At 29.8% G+C, this 25368-nt stretch overlaps 1 protein-coding gene across 2 annotated transcripts in view; it reads right to left on the bottom strand.

The window, feature by feature from the left end:
• LOC142328957 (gamma-interferon-inducible lysosomal thiol reductase-like protein) overlaps window positions 1-24556 on the bottom strand; it is a 35420-nt gene extending 10864 nt beyond the window's left edge. The window contains exons 1-4 of one of the 2 annotated variants that reach the window (XM_075373158.1): window positions 24399-24556; window positions 17730-17846; window positions 9268-9429; window positions 6531-6701 (exon numbers count right to left, since the gene is read on the bottom strand). In XM_075373158.1, coding sequence (XP_075229273.1) covers window positions 6531-6701; window positions 9268-9429; window positions 17730-17819 — 423 coding nt within the window. In that variant the 5' untranslated portion in view covers window positions 17820-17846; window positions 24399-24556. The remainder of the gene's footprint in view (window positions 1-6530; window positions 6702-9267; window positions 9430-17729; window positions 17847-24398) is intronic. The other variant, XM_075373159.1, reaches the window with a different exon arrangement.
• Window positions 24557-25368: the final 812 nt, after the last annotated feature.

The following is a 25368-nucleotide window of genomic DNA, read 5'->3' as shown; positions in this document are numbered from 1 at the left end:
CAGTAGGCAGGAGATTCTCTGTGATTTACTGCAAAGAATCAGAAAACCCATTTCCAAGGCTTTGGACAACCTGGAGTTTGACATCACAGCCTGTAGGAAAATAAAGAAAAAAAAGAAGAAAAGATGGCCTAAGGGTAAATCTAGGCAATAGAAATTAAGAAATTACTTCTTATGCGAAAAAAAAAGAAGAAAAGATGGCCTAAGGGTAAATCTAGGCAATAGAAATTAAGAAATTACTTCTTATGCGATTAATGTAATTGTGTGATTTAAGTTTTTAATTTATTTTCAAAGTTTTGACAACATTTAAATAAAAATTATTAGTGTTTATTGTTGTGTTTGTTTTAGTATTTTTTTGTGGCAAGGATCCTTTACACCCTTGCCATATTGATTCTTTTGGAGTTTTAATATTCCATGACAAGTCTTTATTAGATGATCTGTGACGACAATGACTAACTAGTTTTCCGAGTACGTCGCTAGAGTTTTTTTTATCAGAATGGGGAAGAAATTTTTTTTTTGTGACGTGGAAATGACTGAAGTAGTCAATGACTCTAAAACCTCAAAAAAAGTAAACACAGCCTACATGATTTAATATAAGGATGATTTTTGTTTTTAAATGTAACCTTAGAACCAAAAAGTAAAAAAAATTATTTTGTAGGAATCATTTTCTTAATTCTCTATATAAAAACATTTGTATTTTCTACTTAACTATTTAAAATTAAATATTTTACACAGATTGATATAAAAAATTTATGAGATTGAAGACGCACCTCAAATTTCATTAAAACAATATTTACACTACACCAAAGAAAACAAGAGCAAATAGATATTAAAACTACATCACTTATAATGTAATAAACTTATAAGCTTGACATTTTATACTTTCAAATTATTAATTTCAATAATTGTACAGTATAATGAAACCAAATAACTGAAACCATGAGTGATGAGTGATTTTTCCAGCTTTTGTTTTTTTTTTTAATTTTATCAGTCTAGTTTGCTTTGCTTTGGTGGAATTTGTAATTAGCAGATAAAGTATCACATAAGATTCTGTCGTAACAATCAGTTTTCTCATGACCTGAATCATTTTGCATAACAATCACAAAAATGTGTCCTAAAGCCTCACATACTCTTACTAATGACAAACAGTAGTAGTATAACATAATTAGTTTTTTTTAAATTAATTTGAGACTTGACCCATTACAACAAGGAACAGTATTAATGAACTATAAAATCAAAATGTATAAACAAGGACATTCCTGCATTACATTTTTTTAATTTGTTACTTAGTTGTTGAAAATGTTGAATTAGGATTATAACACTTAATCTAACATAGTTATTTCATATTAGTTCTAGAATGTTTATAATTAACAGATGTCATTGTGGGCAAAACTTGCACTCTGGTACAATACACCTCATCAAGTTATGCTCATCAAGTGTTATGTGAAAGGCATCATCAGTACTGTAAATTTGGCTTCATTTTACCACTTTTGATTAAGCATAGAAAAAATAATTTAAGCTAAAACTTGATATAATCATAATAAATACAAACTCTTTTAGAGGGTAGACTGTAGCAAAAAATTGCAGTGAGGTATATCTTGTTAGGTGTAAAATTTTTAATAATTTGAATAAAAGGCGGCATGGTTTAAAATATTTAATGTTGTAAACTCTTTTATAAAAAAACAAAACACGACTTTTTAAGTAAAATATAAATCAAGAAAATGTCGGAGACTCATCATCCATGTTGTGATCTTAAATATTTATATAAATTAAAAACAATTCCAAATTAAATCATCAGATGTTTTATCTAATAACAAATTTAAATAAACATCTTGCTTCTATTACATCTGTTTTCATTGAAATTAATTATTACTGTACTCAGCATGTGAACTATGAAAAACAAGAAATAAAATTCAATATTTCTATATTGTAATAGTAATTTTTTTCTTTTTTCTTTACAAATTTAATATTTGTGATAGATTTTTTTTAAACTGGTCAAATTTATATATTTAATAAAAATTTACTTAAGCTTTCATCATTTTCTTCTAATAAAAAAAAAATCCTCAAATTTAATTTAAGGAGTTTATATAATAAAATTTAATAAATTAAGCTCGATATTCAGAGTTTCTGGTGATAAAATAAAAAATGTATACAAGTTTATGCTTATAAAAACATTAAAAAAATTATAAAAGTATATTACAGAAATAAATATTATTCATCCTTACGTTGTAGAATGGAAGTGTAAATAAATTGTGTTTTAACTACCTTTTTTCTTTTTTTGTTTAACCTCTGGGACCACCATTAGATATTGCTTCAGAGGATGAGATGAATACTTTGTAGCGTGTGTGAAAATGCCATACCTGACCAGGATTTGAATCCTGGACCTCCAGCTGAAGGACCGAGATGCTACCACTCATGCCACGAAGACCAACGTTTTAACTACCTGCATATTCATCAAGCTAATACATCCCCGTATCACAATGTACTACACCAATTTTAACTTGTTTTTTCAAGTTACACACACCTTTTACAATTTGAAAATATAAAAATTTACAGCAATAAACTGTAACAAATTTTATAATATATTTTTTTAAATTTACTTTTGGTTTCCAATTGTCTTTGTGATCATTTTCAGTGACACCAAAATGATCCAGCTTATGTGACTAGTTGCCAAGACAACTAATTCAGCTTGTCAAGGTAAATATTTGACTATTAAATTTATATTGCTTACTGTCACATAAAAAAATATAACAAAATAAAACTCCTTTCTTTATCAGAAGAAATGAGCTTAAATCTTAGGCTCACTTTATACTATCTACAGTACAAATCTTTAATTTCTAATTTACTGTTTGGGTGACCTGCAGTCCAAAAATTTAATATTTTACTTAATACTTTTTCATTTTCTTTTTTAATGCTTGTAGAATGTCAGATAAAGACTGAGATCTAATATGAAAGGAAGGATTAAAACAGGTGAAAGTATGAATTTGCTCGATTAATGGTATTTAACATTTTTTTTTAAATGTCTGCCATATTAATTCCATTGAAGAGGAAAATTAGTACGTTGTACAATATGACCACTGCTCATTAGATGATATCATGATTAAAAATTTTCTTGCATGAGTTGCTGTACCTTATAAGCATTCATACAAAATATTTAATCACCTTTTTATTAATTCATCTATGATGTAATAATGGATGTTTTGCATTATTATATCGTTTTACATTTTCTTTTTCATATTATCAAATAAATTTTCTTTATTTTTAAAAATAACTATTCCTAACTAAAATAGCTACCTCTTAGCTACAAGATCACCCAAATTTTTTGAGAGCAGTGAGATAAGATTAGTTATTAAGAAGCGATTAATAGTTCACATTTTAGAGTTGTCTGCACATTTCACGTGGATGTAAAGTCAAGTATAGTTTAAAAATGGTCTCAAAAGGTGTTCTTTTTATTTAATTTCTTTTTAGCACCTAGTCCTGGTTGCTCTTGGCTGCAAACTCAACTGTCCTCCAACTTTCAAAATCCCTTGCCAGCTCCTCCCAGTCTGCCACACCAATCTACTGCAAATCCCCCATCCAGCATCATCTTGGTCGCCCCCTAGGTCTCTTCCCATCAATATCATCCAGTTTTTATATTCAGAAGAGCGGTCAGTCATATTCCTAGTCTTTGGAGGGGAAGTATGGCATACACCTCCTCAAATTAGACTTGTATTTGATGAACAGGATATAGTCAATACCACACCATCTTGAAAGTTCTTCTGCAGACTTAACTTTCTTAATACATTCTGCATGACCCAACCACCTCAGTCTATTTGCTATGTTAACTCTGATGTTACGGGGTTCTTTCTGTAATTCATGAATTTCTTTATTTTTCTATCTCTTCCACTTCTGCAATTTGTTGTCTTTCATGGGTTCAAATATACTGTGTAAGATTTTATTTTTGAAACATTGAATTCTACATTCTATTTGTTTTGCAGTATTCCATATTTCACACCTATATAAAACAGCTAATTAAATTATTCCTTTATATATAATAATTTTTGCTTTGTGCAATAGTATCTTTGTGTGATTGTCATGAGCTTCTTTAACTTCTTTAAAGCATAGAAGGATCTATTTCCAGCCTGCAGTCTTGCCTCTATTTCCTCTGTAATCATGTTTCTGTTGTTGAAAATTACACTGATATGTTTTAAGTAATATACATTCTGAAGGGACATATCATCTATCTGTAGAGGATCCGTTATGTTTTTTCTGCCTTCCTTGCAACATGCAAGTATTCTGTTTTTTCCTCACTGATAAATAACCATCTTTTCTGCTGCACTTTTTGTGCTTTGAAATGCTGTTACTGCCATCTCCTTATTATCTCCTACCACAACCAGATCGTCTGCATAACCAAGGACATTAATCACCTAACATTGTTCCTTTGTTGTTTAGTACTCCTTCTTCCACTGCAATGTTGAACAGCATGGGCAATAAAGTGTCTTCTTGTTTAAGACCATTGTTTACTGAAGTCACACAATTTGACTCCCTTATATAACAAATGTTCTTCCCATTCTCCATGCAGATTTTAGTCATACTCCTTAATTTTTTAGATATTTCCAGTTCACTCATTATATTGCATAAGCTGCTTCTGTGTATAGATGCGTATGCCTTCTTAAAGTCTATGAATATACAGTGGATTTCTGTCGCATGCATTGCATATTATATTTATCTGTGGTTTTTCTTATTTTGACTGAAACAACTCCCTTATTATTTATTAACTCATCTTTCTTATAATTGTAAATGTTTCTCTGCAAGTGTTTCTATATTTATTCTCATTATTGAAATTACTTGCCTCTTATCCATGTCAACCAAGCCTTTTTATTACCCACTGCCAACTTGTACTCATTAGCAAACAACTTCTGGGGGCACTGTTGTTTCTTAGTGAGACATTTTTTACCTCATTCCTTGATACCTACCTTTATTTCACCCCCACTGACTATTTATATCTACAAGCGTATCTGCACCACTACCTCTCTCCTTGGTGTTCATTTTGTTTTTCCTGAAGACATTTGATTTCACACAGATAGATTTATTTTTAATATCTGGCACTTTAAGTCCATCTAACTTAAAGCATGTCTCTTTATGGTAGTTTCTATTAAGCTTCATTCTAAAATTTTCTCTAACCAAGAACTGATCACGTTGCATTCTACTCCCCTGAAACTTCTAATCTTCTCTAGGCTGTTCAAAAATCCTCTGTTTACCAGTATGTGATCAATCAGATGAATTTTGTTACCATCTGGAGAGTCCAAGGTTTGCTTGTGAATATTCATCTGCATCATCTTTGGGCTACTTACAACTAATCGATCTGCTGTTTCTAGGTTTATCAAGTGGTATCAGTTATTATTGGAAAGATCATTTAGGCTTTCCTTCCCAATCACTTCTCTGAATCTCTCCTCCTTTCCAATTTTTGCGTTAAATTCACCCAGCAATATGATATCATTTCTTGGTATCTTTTGAAGGAGTGCATCCATTTCATCAAAGAATGTTTATTTAGTTCCTGCACCTTTATTCTCATTAGTTATGTGAGCATTAACAAAGTTTGTCCAATTGTTTCGATTCAAAATTGTGTGATTCACTCATTTACTGCTTTCAAGTTCAATATGGAATTAAACAGGAACTTTCATACTGCAAACCCTGTACCATACTAGTGTTTATCAATGTTAATTCCTCTATATATTAACATGTAATTTCCACTTCTTATGTTACCATTACCAGTCCACCTTATTTCTTGTAAAGCTACAAAAGAGTGTATGTCATCAGAAAAAGAGTGAGCTGCAAAGAGTGTATGTCTTGTAAGTCAAGAGTGTATTTATATAACTCACCGAAAGCTTGTGTAAGACACCATTGAGAAGGCTTCTGATATTCCATGTTCCTGTTTTGATAATTTGTTTACTGTTCCATTTTTATTTACCCAAAAATCCTGTCCTACTCAGAGGCATTTGTACTTGTTGTGTGACTTGCAGTCCTTTTACAATGATAGGGTTTTTGGCCCTACGCAATCCCCCAACCTGGAGGACCAGGTCTGACTCAATATCCTTAACCTGTCCAGCTTGGGTGACCTTATCAGGACTTAAGTTCCTGCTGGCATAGCTCTCAGAATCACTTGAGCATGCATTCTTTCCCATCACATACATAACTTTGAGAGGAAGGAGAATTTAATTTGTTAAAATAATATTGTAATAAAGTGAAATCTTGTAGGCTAACTTGAACGAAATACAGTTGTCGGCTACCCTCGATTTTTAATGTTATTCTTTAAAACAAGTCTAATAAGCATTAAACTAATTAGCAAAAGTATAACACAACCAAGAAGATATTAATTACTGGATGGAATGTTAAAAGCTTTTTTGCTAAGCAGATATTATATTTGTCTATTATCATGCCATAAGGAGATATGAAGTTATAGAAAAAGATGGAACTTGTTGATTCTGTCAAAAATTAACTGCATATGGAAGAAAATTAATGAAGGAATACAAAATTAAAGTTTTATATGTTACCTCATTTATATGTAATTCCTCTTGTTTATCTTGCATTAAACATGCTAAGAACGGAATCAATTTGGCTTGTGAATTTATTTTATCAATTGCACAGGCATGAAGTTCATTATATTCACATTCTGTTTGGCCATGCTGACAAGTAAAATGCCAGTGGCCTTCTGAATAGTTTTGCTGAAAAAAAAATTAATGATTTTAATTTTTAGTGAATATAAAATAAAAAAAATTATATTGTTAATATAAATTACTATAGTATTAAAAGTTTATGCATTGATATTGCACTGAAGTTTATGTACTTGTTTAGTACATTATTTAGATTATGTAGTAAATTACATCATCTTTGTAACAGTCTTCTAAATAATTTGTCTATCTCTTTCCCATGTTATCATGAAAGATTTATTTTATTTTAATTTTCTTAAAACTAACACTAATTTAAATTAAAATATATTATACTTAATCTTATTTCTGATATACTTACTACTTATTAAGTTAATAAGTAGTTATCATTGGTTAATCATAAGTTATTACTTATCATACTAATACGGCTGATGAAAGTATAAAAAACTATTTATTCAGGTCGTAAAGTACAATGAAACTTCTTGTCAATGGACCCTTTTATAATCTAATCAATGGATAGTTTTACAATTCCTAGCAGTACTTTGAAGTAGATTTTCTTAAAAGAGTAATCCAAGCAGTAAACACTTTGAATGAAAATAACTGAATATGTTGGTGAAAATAATTCTCCTGTTTAATTTTTGCGCTTGTTACAGATAAAATTCACCTTCATTATTATGATGTAGTGTTCTGGGAAGGGAAAAAGTTTACTATTAATATTCTGTTAGTGCAAATAATCTGATTAATAAAATATAATCTTAGAACATAATAAGACTTTTTGTACAGTGATTGGAAAAATCTAAAAAACCCCATTATATCAATGCAAAAACTAATGAAATGTAGTGAATCACCTAGTTATTCTATCATCCATTTAATTTTGCAATAGGTATACTACTAGCTTTTGAATTCCTTCCTGGAATAGTTTTGGTCGGGCGTTTAGCCAAGTCTGCACAACTTCTAGACTTCTTCATCAGAATGAAAATTATTCCCACACAGTTCTTTTTTCAGTGTGCTAAAACGTTAAAAATCAAATTAACTCAAACAAACTGATATGACTGTACAGACAGTGGTGGTCTGATAGTTCAAAATCAAGACCTTGAAGACAAATAATTGTTTTGCTGGTTGAGTATTATCCTATATCAAAATAACATCTCATGAAAGTTTTCCAAACATTTTAGACTTGAATTTTAATTTCACTGATTGCAGTAACGTACATTCATTATCAATATTCATGTTTGAGATTAATAAAAAATTCATTAATAAATTAATATTCATGTGTGAGATTAATAAAAACTAGACCTTCCATATTTTAAAACATTGACATTCTCAATTTTTCTGTAGTTACGTGAATTTTAATTTTTTTCCATAGGAGAAAAATAAGGATGTTTCCAAATTAAACTTTGTCGCTTTTTTTCAGGTTCAAAGTGACAGACCGTATTTTGTCAACAGTTATCAGCTTCAGAAATGAGTCTTCATCCTCATAACATTTCAAAAGCTTCTGGGAAATTAAAAAAAAATTCTCTTTATGGATTTATGTCAGTTGACATGGAATCCAGTAGGCACTAACTTTTCAAAAGTTTAAAATATCATGAACAATTGAAATTGCAAAGTTTTAACTTATATTTAACTCAATTGCAACTTCATCAACTTTAACTCATAAATTATTATAAATAATTTGCTCAATCGCTTTAATATTGTCGTTGTTCTTTAAAATGCAAGGCTTCCCTTAGCACTGTTCATCACATTGAAAAATCTTACCTTTTACGTTTTATATAATGTAATATTGTGTGTTTCATGTAAACTATAACAGCAGTACTTCATTATGACAAAACATGGTCTGTATGAAAAGTGATAAGAAAAAAACCAGAAGCCTTTGATATGTGTTGTGTCAGAAGGATGTTAAATGAGGTGTATTGGTAAAATAAAGTATGAAATGAAGAGGTCTAAGACAAATAGAAAAGAAGATAAGTTTACCGCAGAATATTGTAAAAAATCAAACTAGTTTTGTGGGCCATGGATTAAATGTCCAAGTTTAGTAAATCCAAGGATAAAAACTGCAGAAGACAGTCTAGAATTTGTAAAACACATAGCTTACGATGGAGGATGTAATGATAAAGTTGAAATAAAAATATAGCACATAATGGATAGGAATAGTGGATAGGATCAAATCAATCAAGTGATTGATGAGAGAAAAAATTGTATTACAGATGTTTATAAACATAAAATTAAAATCATTTTCATTATATAATCTATAAAATTCCAACTCTGAATAATTATATTTACTGTATTGAGCACTTCTGAAATCTTTATTTTTAAAATGTGTTTAATTTTTTATGCATTTAATATAATTTTTTTCTACTTTCATAACATGTACATTAAGCTCTTGGATGCATTTGTATAATACCTTAGTATCCTAGTTTTTCTATTTATAGTAACATCAGCTGCAATTATCATTAAAAAATATAACAAATAAAAGTTACCATTACCCTCTAATTAGGTAAATTTGAAATAATTAGAGAAAAAGGTTAACCAAAGATCTTTTTAGGAAGGGGGTAAAGCTTCAGTTTAAAAATTAAGTTCATTAAATCTGTACTAGTTTATCATATATAATAATAAATTACTGTACCTGCGATTTACCATATGGTACAAGATCAAATACAACATTTTTTTTCAAATTTTTATAAGTAGGTGAAATCTGTTGAGCAAAATAATTAACACAGTCACCACATTGTGTTTCATAGAATAAGGTCACTTTAACTTTGTTGCCACGGTCTTCTTTATCATCCTGCTGTCAAACACAATACAAAAAAAAAATGAAAACAATAATATAAGATAAGAAAAAACAAATTTAAAAAAAGAAGCCAACAAAGAATTGCATAACTTTCTTGACGATACTGGGGTGGGTAGCGGCCCCTTAATCATTTGTCACCAGAATTTAATTAATTTGATTAAATTAACACGCAAGCTTCAATTGTGTATGGGAATCTTCTAGAATATGGAAAATGTCATGTCTGACTGGGATTTGGGGTACTGGGATTTTCTGGATGAAAGGGTGAGATAATACCACTCCACCTTGGAGGTTGGCTTTTAATTATATTCAGTAGGCCCAATGTGGCTCAATTACAGTAAACAATTCTCTACCAATCTTCTCCAAAAAGGCTGAGACTATGGTTTTTGACGTTGCAGGATATTCAATTTCTTTTTAATTAACAAACTAAATTTTTCATTGAGTGACACTAATTTATTAGTTATTGAATAATTGCAATTAATTATGAGTAAGTAAGTGTTAAATAAGTCGTTAAGTAATCGTGTAAACATTGAAGGTAAAGTTCTATTATGTGTAATTTTCTTAGGTTATAAATAATTATTAAATGAATCTTTGTGTTTTTATTAGAGAAACTTGTTAGCATCCGTCTCAACTGATTATTTTAAGAACTGATGGTGACCTCAACACAGCTATGCGCTAAGGAGGCACTTATCCTTAGTACATATACTTTTATTTTTTAAGTAATTAACGATAATAAATAATAAAGCATTAATCTAAGTTTTTTCGTTAGTCTCTTAAACTGTGTTTTTTGTTTTTAGATTTTTATTTTTTATTAGATCAAATCTAAGAATTTAATGTTAATTTTTAAGAATTAAAATTTTTTAATGGAAATTCATTTAACGCTTTGTTTAATTAATTAAATTAGTTTAAATGTAGTAGTAATTAAGGATATTGTGATTTTAATTAACTTAGAGAAATTTTGTAAATTAGTTTATTAATGTTAATTTTATATTTTTCAGTTATCATAGTTATATGTTACTGTATATTGTAATAACATTCTTTTTTGTATATGTATTATGGAATAAAGAATTATTATTATAATTTAACATCAACTTAAGAATATAAAATAATAAGAAATTTGAAAGTAAAAGAAATACATGAACAAATACAAAAATGTATAATACATAACAAATATAAAATTAAATATATTATTATAATTTAACAATTATATTATTATTTAAATATAAAAGGGATATGTTTGTCTGCAGCAGGAGTGTATCAGAGTTCTTTATGTCAAGATAAGGGTAACGTTGGAGAAGAAAAAGCTTTTCAGGCTTTAATTGTAATTTATCAGAATTATTCTCACAACCATGAGGATAACGAAAACAGCGGGATTCCGAAGGGCAGAGCCCACTGGATAGACATGTTTAGTATATTTCTCTCCAATAAAAAAGCATAGTGCATGAGTTCTTTTGTTTGCTGTATGCGCTCACATTTTTATTTTGAATGAAGTGAAGTATCCAAATTATTCAGAATGAAGCGTTGAGATGCGAGTTATTAAAAAACTCATTCATCTAATCAAATTTTTTAAATTTATTTACATTGTATGTGCTCACATTTTTATTTTGACAAGTGCTTCTTGGCAATCTAACAAAGAAGCAACCTGCATTTGTTTGCTATATTTTTTTGGAAAATTTCCTTTTTGTGTTGAAAAAATAAAGCAAATTTATTGCAATTATTTTTTCATTGCTATTGTAATTTTTTTTTAATTATTGAAGCTTTTCGTTGTAAAAGCTTTTGTTGTTGTTAGTACGTTAAATTTATGAACGTTATTTAGTTGGAATTCGCAAAAACATTCAACAAAATCATGGTAATGAAACATAAACCATGTAACATTACCATGTAATGTTACATGGCGCCATGTAACATTACCATGTAATGTTACATGGCGCCTTTTTTCTAGTTAAATTAATTTATATATAATTAAAAATAGCAAAAAACTTTAAGATTATAAATAATTAATTTATAGTAAAAAATAAAACAAATATAGCAAGAAAAAAATGCTATATATATATATAGCATTTTTTAAGGGTGTATATATGTATATATATACATATATATATATATAATTTTTTGAATATTCAAATAATTCATTAACATACTGATCATTGTGTTAATAAAATTTAATATTATATGAAATATAAACCATCAAAACACAGTAATTAGATAAGTTAAAGTTATCATATTCATTTCCAATGACCAGTTCTTGCGGTATCCCGCAACTTCAGTTGTATTAAATTTTTTACCTAATTTTTTAAAACATATTCTTTTTACTAATATTTGTCATTTTATTCGAACTTGTTTTCTATTTTGAAATATTGACTGACATTTCGAATGTTCATATACATTTTGCTCTCCAGTACTGGAATAAAATGGGAATTGGAAATTAATATGGTAAGGTTAATTTTTCTAATTACAGTGTTTTGATGGTTTATATTTCACATAATATTAATATATATATATTTATATAAAGTGTATCATGAAGTTCACCCGGGACTTTCATAACCTATTCTACTTGTGAAAATAATGGAAAAAAACATCTGTGTCCTAAAATGCTTCATTTGCGAGTTACGGCTAGTGAAAAATTTCGCTCGAATAACAGCTACCTCGGTGAAATGAGGGGTCGTAATGAGATTTTTAGGATGTTAATTAAGGAGCAGAATTAGTCATTTCTTATGATTTTTGGTCTTAAATTTGAATGAAATACGTCACAGAACCGTATCTACAGTAGTTTTTGAGAATTCTGGTGTGAAAATAAAAAATTCAGGAAAAAACCCCGTTTTTTATTTTTGACGTAAAACAGCTTTGTTAAATGGGTAATGAATATATAAAATGTTTAAACAAAACTTATAGAGAATTTAATTCCAAATAAAATTATGTAAGATAAGTTGAATAAAACAAAGAAAGGTTAGAGAAATTTGAATTTTATTTAGAAACAATACATAGACCAAACTGCATTATAGGCAACAGCTTATAATACATGTTCAAAATGAGCCTGCCATTTTCAGCACATTCTTGGTACGCTTCTGTACTATTTTTGTTGTTATTAGTTCCTGGGCTGTCCTTAGGTTGTTCAACCGCATCCATAGAGCGTGCAATGAATTCCTCACGAAAATGTATTTTTGTTTGGTATACAATATTTCCATCCATCCCCAGATGCAAAAAACTAAAGCTCTTAGATCAGGTGATCTTGGTGGCCAGGAATGTGGACTTTCTCAACCGATCCATTTCTCAGGGAAATGATTTAAGCGAGAGGAAACTGTACAAGAGAAGTGGAGAGGCGGCGAGCCATCGTGCTGGAAATATACTTTGCGTCTCAGCGCTAGAGAAACATCTTCAATCAATTGCAGAAATTCTTCTTGAAGAAAGTGCAAGTAAACCTCAGCATTTAAGCGGCCAAGTAATATGAATGGTCCAAACACCTGATTGTGAAGAAGGCCGCACCATACGTTGAAACTAAATCGGTGTTGGTAATTGCCTTCCAATGTTTCATGAGGATTTACTTCTGCCCATGTATGCTCGTTGCGTTAGTTGTTAACGCCATCTCGAGTAAAAATTGCCTCGTCGGTGTATCGTTGTCGATTTGTATTCCCCCAATTACAGAACTCCAAGAGAAGTGGACCATCTCTGGGTGTAGATGTTGAACTGGGGATTTAAACATTAATACAGTATTGCGCATTGTTGATCAGCTGTTGTTATTTTATTGTCAACTTTAGAATATTAACTTTTCAAATAATTTATTGTATTTCTGCCATTAATAAAAAAATTATCTAAGTAATTTTTAATTATATATTTTTATTTTACAATTGTGTAATTTGTAGTTTTTATACTTGCAAACAAGGAATTTTGGACAACAGTTTATATTAAATTTTTCCATTATCTTCAAACATAGAATAGGTTACGGGTCTCAGAACTCCAGGATACACTCTGCATATGCTACACCAGATGATTATTATTATTACATGATATACCATCATTTAACATATCAATCATCACATATCACCTGCAAGAACAATAATCCTAAATGAGGCTTGGTTCTCGTGAAATAGATCCAGTTTTATAAGTTTATTTAAATTACTAAAAATGTATGATCAAATGAGGAGTATATACGGGAGACATTCAATAATTAAAGAGACAAATTTATATAAAAATGAAACAGTTTGTAGGAGGAGTTTTGTACTTCCTAAGGTGTACTTTCTTTAGGTTGGCGTCACTGGGATGAGATGAGAACAGCTGACGGATAAAAATTGTTTTGTTTATAACCTCAATATTGCATTTAACGATGGCATGTCCGCTTTAAGTTTCCACCTTAGTTGAACAACGTTTAGTGATCCGTGTTTTTCTTTCTGAAGTTAAAATACCGGTTAAAATCTACAGTATGGTAAAAGTTTTATGAACCACGGAAACCTTTACAAGTTGGTAGAACAGTTCAAAGACGGTCAAACCTCAGTGACACAAGCAACGACCTGGCCGGCCAATTGAAGTGTCAATTTCTTCGCTTGAAAACCCGCACTGACGACATTATTCGTGAAAACCGACGTATTACAGTTGAACATACAGCAAAAATAGTTGCAGTAAGTGTTGGCACAGCTCATTATGTTGTCAGTAACAAGCTCAAGTATAGCAAAACAAGTGCAAGCTGGGTCCCGAAAGAGTTAACGCTACGACACAAGGAAACAAGACTCAAAAGTATGTACAGACTTGAAAAAACACTGTGAAAGAGAAGGACCCTTTTCTAAACAAGATTTTAACGTGTGATGAAACTTTGGTTTACTATTTTGAACCAGAGTCCAAAAGACAAAGCATGGAATGGAAGCACACCAGCTCACCTGTCCGAAACAAATTCAGAACACAAGCATCAGCGGGAAAAGTCATGTTGACCGTCTTTTGGGATGCTAAAGGTGTCGTCGTCTTTTGTAATTACTTGGAGAATCAGCGTACAATAATCAGAGTCTACTACTCAGACATACTGATGAAAAAAGTAAAGCCAGCAATTAGAGAAAAACATCGTGGATCTCAAAGAAAATGCGTGATATTGCTACACGACAATGCTCGCCCTCGCACCGTCCGGCTGACCCAAAAAACCATTGGAAAAATGGGTCGGGAGATACTACCACATCCTCCCTACTGTGCAGATTTGGCTCCCTCGGATTTTCATTTGTTTGGTCCACTCAAGGTGGCATTATGTGGAAAAACGTTCAGCAACAACAAGGAGGTCAAAGAATTTGTGGGAAAGTGGCTCAAATAACAAGACAAAGACTTCTTTGCATCAGGTATAAAAAAAGAGTTCATCATTCAGACAAGTGTATTAATATTGGTAGGGGTTATGTTGAGAAGTAGTAAAAGTCTCATTTTGAAAAATACACAGTTTTTTCTACATCAATTTGTCTCTTTAATTATTGAATGTTGCTCGTATCATAATTAGTGGTAAAAGTTTTACTATAAAATAGGTTTTCTGACTTATAGTGAGATGGTAAACTGTAATAAAACATTTTTTCCAAGATGCATAGGTTGTTGATAATGCCACAAACTAGTCCTTTCAGATAAATTACTTGAGCTAATTGATGGTGGTTCTAGAGTGTCTATAATTGGAACAAATCTTTTAGCACTTCAAAAGGTACTGTAAACAAATGTATTAAGCGGTATATTAAGCAAAATTTACAAGATTTGATGAAACTGAATGGTCAGAAAAGAAATCATTTGTTAAATCTACATTCTAGATTTAACAAAGAAAAGCTTCTGTTTATATTACAGCTGTTCAAAGATTTTCTCTAGAGCAGAAACAGAGTGTTTAGCCTGTAATTTTTAATACATAATATCTGTTTCATGTGAATGTAATATTCTGAAATTTTTGATTCTAATTTTTATTTTGTTTAAATAATAAATAATTTTTACTCTAAACTCTCTAGATATCAAAGATATCCAAAAACTATTTTCCAAACTTAAAAACAACAAGGCTTTAGGCCACAATCAAATAAAATCAGAACTTTGGGAAAAGTTAACATCAGTATAAGGTAATATCAGACCACAAAAAATATCTCAAAAATAGATCCAAATAATTATAGGGGAATTTTACTACTAGAAGAAATACATTCAGAAGTATTACTAAAACAAACAGAACCACAACTAGATCCCCAACTTTAAAAATTTCAAAGTGGTTTTAAAAAAAGTAAATCATTTTTAACATTAAATTTTTAATTTTAAAAATATTATGAATTATTGTAAAGTCTCAAATAAAACATATGTAATAGTAAACATAGTAAAACAACAGATTCCAAGAAAAACCAAAATCCATAAGATGGGCAAAAGTTTTGGAAGAAACCAATTTCAAAAAGAATGAAAGTATATTGGATAAAGAAGAAAGCATCCAAAACACATAAAAAATAATTAATAAGATACACTATCTTAAAGTGGGTTCAAAAAATAAATAAATCTAAGTAGTAAAGTACTTTTACACTAAACAACGTAATTCAGTCTTTATCAGGATGTCAAAGCAATTTAAACTAAAAAATCAAATGAAAATTATCTTACAAGTGTTAGCTACTTATAAATTTTTAAATAAACAAGAACGATAAGAATGTGATATTTTGATTCAGTTAATTGATTTTCTATACACTGATAAAAAATTTGTAAAGTGAAAGTTTATGATTAAAAAATGTTAGTTTAAAACATTTTCCTCGTGGTACTAGTGTTTTAAAGATACTTCATCCTTAAGTGAGTGATGAAATCATATGACTAAAAAAGTTTAAATTTAAAACATTTTCCTCGTATTTTAAAAATATACATCCTTAACTGGGTGATGAAATAAGTAAGTACTAGGACTTCCTCTAACAGAGAACTATGAATACAGACGTCAAGTGATATTTACAGGATTTCATTAAAAACCATTTTTTTATATGAAACATACAAATGAGGTTTGATGTTTTTTTTAATTAGAATCTTAAATTTATTTATTGGATCTGGGAGTGTACTTTTATTCTATTATTGTTTATGTCACAGATATTTGTTAATACTGACTTTTATTAATTTCTGGTTAAAAATGGATTATATCATTTAAAATTCTGTTCTATTGCTTTTAACGATATATAATTTTATTTGTAAAATATAATTTTTTCATATGCTGCTTTTGTTTCTCCTCCACATTTAATACTTCTGCAAGCATCTCTGCTTTATCAGAATTCTAATTTATCAAATTTAATTAAAAACATTATTTAAAATTATAGAGAGGTATGTTTACCATCTCAGTCACTATTATAAAATAAACTGTTCTCCTATTACAATCTTTTGGTAGATAATGAAACTATTGTTACTGGTAACAATTTAAATGTGCTGAGAGAGCTAAACGTCAGTTTCCCTAATTATTAATAAGAAAACAGTAAATAAAAAAAAGAAGTTTTCTTATTTATTCATGTTATTTATTATTACATATCTAATATGCAATAGAGGAACTGTTTAAACTATATCATTCTTATGTCCTTATTCATTCATGCCATTGTTTAACTCTATAGTTTCATCACAAATTTATTTTATTTTATTACAATTAAATGATGACAGGATTTATCCCAAAGCTGCTTTTTTTCTTAAATATAACTTAAAAAAAGTCTACCTTTTTTTAAGCACACATCTCGTTTTATTAAGGGATTAAGCCCAACAATAAACCTATGAGTTCTGATATCTTTACTCAAAATTTAACTTCTGGATAGGCATAGCAGTATGCTAGATTTCCTACATATTTGTAGTTATAGAGAGATAATGCTGATTGTGATTGTGGGGTTGAGAAACAAACAGTGCAGCATAACCAACCCAGATGAATGTCCTATGTCCTAACCTCATTCATTCTGTCACAGACACACACACACACATACATATATATACATAAATGAATCATGGAAAATAAATTTACAATTAAATTGGTATAAAGACTGATAGCAAATTTTGATGAATGAACTATTTTTTAATTATTTACATAGAACTAATTAATGCGCTTATATGCATGCATAATAAATACATGGCATTAATGAAATAAATAAAATAGATAAAAATAAACCCACACCTTTTCATAAAATCCTGCTCGCTACACAAATTCACTATCTTTCTGTATTTTTAATACAATTAATTCTAATACAATATTACAATTAATATTAATATAACAATAACTGTAACTATTATTATAAGATTAATATAACTTTTTTCCTTACTAAAATTGATAAGCTTAGTTTCAGTAAATTCAATAAAATATAAAAATTATAGATTATACATACATGAGTAATCGTAAAAGAGTTTGAAATCACTACAAAGGTGCAAGCAATTAAACACAGCAGCTGTAGTTTACAAACAGAGTATGAAAACATTATTGTTGTTCAGTAGAAAACTTAATCCTGTAAATAAATTATAGAATTAAATTATTAGCTTAATTCACTTCATAAGTGACTTTTGTCATTTATAAAAATAACCTATAAAAGGATTTATACAGCAGTTATAAATTTTATGTAAAAATATTGAATCATATAGTATAAAAAAATTATTGGAAAATTTACAAAGCTTCTATTTTTCAAAATATTGGGATAAGGTCTTAGCTACTGCTGTATTTAAACGAGTAGACCAAAATAATATAATAAAATGTTTATATTTATTTATTTTGCTTGTATAAATTGATTTTGTATTCTGTTCTATAGATGATACATTAAAATAAATTTATTTCAACTAAAGACTGTATTAGGTTTATTTGTGTAAGGTTTATCTTAATCATATTAATTGAAGTGACATGCCATTAGTCTTTGAAGTTTTATCTCCTTTAATTAGACATATTATGATAAAGAATGAAAATAATGAAATAAAAGGAAAGGAATTAAAAAAATTATTTTTTTCAAAATATTGGGATAAGTTGTCTTAGCTACTGGTGTATTTAAATGAGTAGACCAACAGAATGTAATGAAATGTTCATATTTATACTTGAAATATTTATTTATTTTGCTTGTATAAATTAATTGTTTAAAGCTATTCTGTATCTTTGTACGTAAATTTTTGGATATAATCTGATTTTGCTTCAAATCTACATGTATGTCTTATAAAAAATTAGTAATTACTATACTTCAATTTCAAGTACTTTAAAAACCAATTTAAAATGTAATTTATTTTATTAATACATTGAAATAAGGTTCCACAAGTTTTTTTTTGTAATTATTATCAGATTCCTTCATCACTGGTGTTGCTGATGATGCTCATCTTTAAGTAGTTAGAAGTTTTCATTACATATCCAGTTTATCATTACAGTTGCCGAAAGAGATGGTCTAGATAAATCATGTAAAGTATATGAAAAGTTTGCATGGAGTGATTTGTTGAGTAACAGTTATAGTAGATTTCATGTGTGTTTTTAGGATGTGCTTGTGTATCTTGGATTTGGTGACTTTCTGTAAATCTACACTCTTCTGCAGTTTCTGTAAGGTGGATTATTGATGAATAGTGAAATTATAACACAAGTAATTATATTTCATATTCATGTCATATTACATATTAATAAAACACTGCAATATTTGCAAGTATATTCAGATTTATCTAGACTTATTATACATTAATTTTAATAAAAAATAATATTACAAACCTTTGAAAGTCTCAGACACGTTTTGTATTACATTTTGAAAAATAAAATGAATATATGAGGTCTAAATAAAGTAGTGAGACTGGTTCAGAAAAACCTTTTCTTTACAATCTAATACATGGACTCTATCACCTTCGAAATAGTTCCCTTGGGAAGCCACGCAATGCTTTAAACGGCTTTCCCATTCTTCATAGCAGTGTTGGAACTCAGAAACTGGAATATCCTTCAAATGGTTGGTTACATTTTTTTTTCTACTGTAATAAATGGATGTTCTTTGAGTTGTTATTTAAAGCTGGAAAAGTCGCAGGGACTCAAGTCAGGTGAATAAGGTGGTTGAGGAACTACAGAAATGTTTTTCTTTGCCAAAAACTCATTAATTGAGAGTCCAGTGTGACAAGATGAATTTTCATGATGCAGCATCCAGTTGTCTTTGATGGCTGGTCTCATGCAGCCAACTCTTTTCCGCAGCCTTTCAAGAATTTCTTGGTAAACACATTGATTTACAGTCTGTCCTATAAGGAAAAACTCCGTATGTAGTTTTTCGCCATTACTATTGAAGAAAGAAATTCACATGGTTTTGATTTGCTCATTTTTGCTTTTATGGGACGTGATGAATTTGAAGTATGCCACTTCTTGCTCTGGCATTTTGTTTCTTGGTCGTACTCAAATATCCAAGATTCATCACCAGTAATAACATTTTTTAGAAAATCAGGATCAGTCTCAATTCGCCCCAGAAGACAGTGGCACACTTCCACCCTGTTGTTTTTCTGTTCAATGAGGTTTTTTGGAGCCAATTTTGGACAAACTTCTTTCATGTCCAATTCGTTTGTCAAAATTTGATGGACTGTAGTATGGTTCGAAATCAATTGTTCTGCAATCATTCTGACAGTTAATCACCGGTCGTACCGTATCAAGTCTCTGATTCGCTCAACATTGTCGTCACTTTTTGACGTGAACGGTCTTCCAGAGCGTGGATCGTCCGCAACTGATTCCCGGCCATCTGAAAATGCTTTGAACCACCTAAAAGCTTGGGATCATAACAAAGCGTCATCTACATACCTCTTTTCAATTTTGAAGAAGTTTCAGAAGTATTCTCACCGAGTTTAACACAAAACTTGATTACACAACGTTGCTCATAGTTAGTATCACTCATTTTTTTGACGCACAACAAAAAATCATTTCACGAAAAGTTTGTTTACTCTCATGTGGTGTAACAATCGACTAAAAATATAAATCAGCTGTTCATATAACCATATGTTTACTAGTAACTAAACAGTGTTGCCACTTTGGTTGCAAAAAAGCTAGTCTCATTACTGTATTTAAAGACCTCGTATGTACATAGAATTAACGGTGACATTTCAATGAAAAATCACCAATGACTTTCATATATCTTTGTCTGAATAACTAGATTTGATTTTTGAAAATCTTGTTTACTGCTTCCACTTCAGCTTCTCAATCAAATGTGGAAACATTTTAAATTATTCCTACATTCAAAATAAGAACGTTTTTAATCTGTTCCGGAGTTGGTAAAGAGGCTTTCTCTTAATTATGTGGATGCTGCAGAACACTTTATCCCATGTAGTTCTGGTCAGGAGAGAATTGCTTTGTGGTGGACAAGAGAGTTTTCTGATCTGAAGTGGTTTGTGAGTCGTCTTAGATAAGCTTCTCAACATGAGGGTGACCCTGAGCGATGAGCGGAACTCGCTTCCGAGTATAGGGATATGAAAACCCAGTATTTTCAGTATTCGAACAGAGAAAAAGGGCTTCTCGGCATTCTTTCGTGCAGAATCAAGGTAATAAGGAGGCTTAGGGTGTGGTTTATAGGATTTTGGGAAAGAGACATTCTTTTGTTTGCTCTCTCGACCCAACAAGGTGTACTGACAGACAGGACAGAAATATTGCGCAGTCTGATTTACTACCAGATGATGTGCAGGGCGAGTGTCAGTATTATAATGGTGGTACCATGATGTTGAAAAAACGTTTTAGTCAAAACCGACTTCAAAAAAAAAATTATGTATTCGACCCGTATATTTATTTTTGTTTGTTCGCGCATAACTCGTATTTTTTCTATTAATACGATTGAAATAAACCTTATTGCAATCGACGCAGCTGTTTTCCGCGGTGGTACCATGATGTTGAAAGTAACTTTTACACACAAATATCGGTCTGAAAATTGACAAAAAAGATTTTCTTGCCGCCCGGTGGGTAGGTAGGAACAGTGGGAATCTTGATATTCTATATGTATGCGTCACGTTAGATGATATATGGTCTTCAGCAGGGGGTAATATTAGTTTCTGCACAAGATATGTATCACCGGAAATAAAATTATCAAAAATGAAGATATCTCATCTTAAACCTTTCAGACTCGATATGCATTATATATAATATACAGCATCACAGTGGAACCGTGGGAATCGTACAATCTATACACGTGCATCACATTACATTTTGAAGTCGGTTTTATCTAAAAGGTTTTTTCAACATCATGATACCACCGCGAAAAACAGCTGCGTTGAATTCATCAATATTTATTTCAATCGGATTAATAGGAAAATGGTTATGTGCAAACGTAAAAAAAATATACGTGTCGAATACATAACCTTCTTTTTTGAACTCTGTTAAAAAGAAACATGAAGACGGTCAAATGGCCGTACATGTGGTTTTCGGTTGTCATAATATAGCATCTTTTCACGAACTCGCGTCAGAAACGATCAAAGTATGAGACCTGTGTCTTTTTTCCTATTTAGCTACCGGGAATCACCGTCAGGTATTACTTTAGAGGATGAATGAGAATGATATCTACGAGTGTAAGTGAAGTGTGGTCTTGTACAGTCTCAGGTCGATCATTTCTGAGATGTGTGGTTAATTGAAACCCAATCACCAAAGAATACCGGTATCCACCATGTAGTATTCAAATCCGTATAGAAATAACTGCCTTTACTAGGACTTGAACGCTGGAACTCTCGACTTCCAAGTCAGCTGATTTGCGAAGACGCGCTTACCACTAGGCCAACCCGCTAGGTTATGAGACCTGTGACTGGAACAACAAAGCTATTCTCATGATTAACTCTGAGGTGCTGATAATCTTCATGTTACAATCATAAGCTTTTCAGTAGTCGCTAACAACAGTTATTTCGAGGTTAACCCTCAATAATTTCAAGTAGAATGTACGAACTACATGGTCGTACAGGAACGAGAAAGCAGTTATATCTTTCGTGCTCAACAAGATCTATATCCAGGAGCAACTTATTATAATGTGCCCTTCGTTATATTTGCGGTATTTTCGCAAATTTAATTTTCGTAATCTATCCACACATCCCGCAAATACATGAACAATCAGTGTAAGTAGCGCTTACAAACACCCGTTTCAACACAAAAAATCTTGCCAAGGAGGTTTCAAAATTACCCAGTGTGCAACAAATCGCGTTATTTGTTCCACGGTAGGTTATGATTGCTGAAATATAATTCGGTGAATTGCGTGCTATACAAATATTTCATTATTTTTCTCGGACGCTTTTTTTAATATTATTCACTGTTATGCTTACGACATCGAAAAATGTAATTTTCTCTAGGAGCATCATTTCGCTGACATAATTTGGGCATATTTTCATCCTCGTAATAACGTCGTGATCATATTAAATCAACAATTCTGCCTATTAGTTGTTAGAACGATGAAATTAGTTTAAGATAAACCGATAAATAAAAAATGCCATTTTGTGAGACATATAGCAGTACTGAAACACACGACATACGATAACCTTAAATCATTATATACACTTCGAAATATTACGATAACAGTAATCTTTACTTTCCGACCTTTAATAACATCTCTAAATATCTTATCTAAAACTAAAGAAACATAAGAACTAAAATTGACAATCAAAAGCAAGGAAGTAATTGTCTGCAATTGCCTTATTTTATTACAATCGTGTTAGAAAATAATACTTCATAATTATTTACCCCTAATACTATATTCAATTAAGTTTCAGAAACTGCCTATTGTGTTCACCTATTATTAAATCTTTGAAAAAAGTTAATGAATAGAAAAGTTTCATTATATTCATTGAAAGTTTTAATTTTAATGTTTCCCAAACAAGAAACAGCGTACCCAAAATTTATGTTTATTTTCAAGATTCTCACATTTGCAAGTTACAGGAATAACTTTAAAGCTAATTTCATAAAATAAAACTTTAAATTGATTTATTGTAATTATAGAAAAATATTTTTTGATGAAAGTATACATTACATCGATACTAAAAAAAAAATTTGGGTTACAATCATTAAATAGCTGTAAGTAGTTTTACTGTTGAACAGCATAACAAAATATGTTAATAATTTAAAAACTCTAAGTAATTTACTCTAAAATAATGTGAAATTATTCTTTCTAAGACATTTTGAAGCTAATTATATAACTTCTTCTTAACATAAGTGGTGCTCTTGATAATGGCGTTTGTCTTAAAAAAGTTAGGAAACCCATTTAGAATGTAGCTGGATAATATATTTGATCTATGTTGTTTATTAGTTAAATATGCTATTCTTTTTTGTAAGATTTAAGTATTTATAAATTTCATATAGTTAAGGTATGAGTGTTGGTATCTTGGTTCATATGAGGTGTCTTTTGTGTGTTTCCTATTTCTATCAGGTGTTTTTTTTAGGTGATTTTGTATTCAGCCTGATCTAGCATGTAATTTTAATAGTAAATTAGATTTAGTTTTCTTGATATTTTAGAGAGGTAATTCAAAGCAGAATATTTATGTTTTATCTTTTTGTAAATGAAATCAATATTTTATTCTACGAAATGTTATTTTCTAACAAGATACCTATAATTTCAAAATATGGCAAATAGAAATATGAAATCACTGTCAACATGATTATAGTAGAACGTTTACTAGAAAATTGGAATTTAATAAAATATATTTAAATTTAAGTTAGAAAGGTCAAATCAATCTACTGAATGATCTTTTTAGTTAATATTAAATGAATATATTAATTTTACTAATAACCAAAGAATGGTGTGTGATTAAGGTGGGTCGAAACAAATTAAAATTAAGAAATTTCAAAATAATCGGAGAAAAAGGAGAAGCTTGTCTAAATTTTATAGGCCAACTAGCTAAGAGATATCACAAATCTGATCCAAAAGTTATTCAAGTTAGTTAAAATGATATGTAATGCAAATGGAAGAGATGAATACAGTAGGTACTAGCAAATTTAAGCTATAATATATTTTGAGCTTAAAAAATTAATGCTATGCCAATATACAAGTATATCAAACCAATAAATTAACAAAAATAAATAAATTGTTGGAAAAAGTATACAAAATATTATAAAATACCTTAAATCTGTAATGAATTCAATCAACTGAACCCAAAGCACTGCCTAAAACCAAATGAACAAAATTAATAAATCAAATTTAGGTTTATAAATATGTTGTGACAGTAAGATTTCTCATTACAAAAATAAATCTTATCTTGACAAGTGATAACTAGTTTGCCCTATCTATAATAAATTTTTACCACTTAACTACTGTATTTTTCATCTGTCACAATTTTTATTTAATTGATATAATCATGAATCTATTGTTCAGAGGTTTTAATAATACTTAAAATAAATGTATCAGTAAACTCTTCATTTAGTAAATATGAATTTAGTTTTAAAAAGATGATATAATTCTTAAAAATGTAACACTTGATAATTATTTAAAATATACATAACGAGAAAACAAACTGATAAATAATTACGATTAAATATTATTTTTAAAATTATGTGTTTTTTAAGTGTACTTTAATACAAGGCTTATCAAAAATTACATAACATTTAGCTATTAAAAAAACTATAAATGGAAAAAGCTACTACTAACTAATCTCCACATAGTCATTACTGAAAATTAATTACAAAGGCTTAGTTCTTGAAGAGTCAAGCAAAACATTGCAGAAATGACTTGTTAAGACACATGGTTATTTAAATGAGGAACTTTAAATTTTATTTAAAGAACATGAGGACTTTTAAACATTAAAAGTCCTTCGGATGAACATTTATATAGATGTTATTGGGTCAAAGGGTGCTCATAATGTGTATAGAACATCAGTTAACTTTGTCTCAAATATTCATCTTATAACCTTTTTCCAGCTCTGTTTCTTTTGCAGATCTTTCGTTATACACAATCCAACAATATTCTTCTTCCTTGAGGTTTTCTTCCTATTATAATTAGATTCAAAACTTCCTCTGCTACTGACTTATTCTACACTGTTAAATTTCTCTACTGTAATGCTCTATAGTCTTAGTTTTTTAGAAAATTGACTTAG

Source organism: Lycorma delicatula, chromosome 8 (assembly GCF_047948215.1).
Source record: "Lycorma delicatula isolate Av1 chromosome 8, ASM4794821v1, whole genome shotgun sequence".
Classification (NCBI taxonomy): domain Eukaryota; kingdom Metazoa; phylum Arthropoda; class Insecta; order Hemiptera; family Fulgoridae; genus Lycorma; species Lycorma delicatula.
The sequence above is the reverse complement of the archived record's forward strand: the minus strand, read 5'-3'. Positions and strand labels throughout refer to the sequence as shown.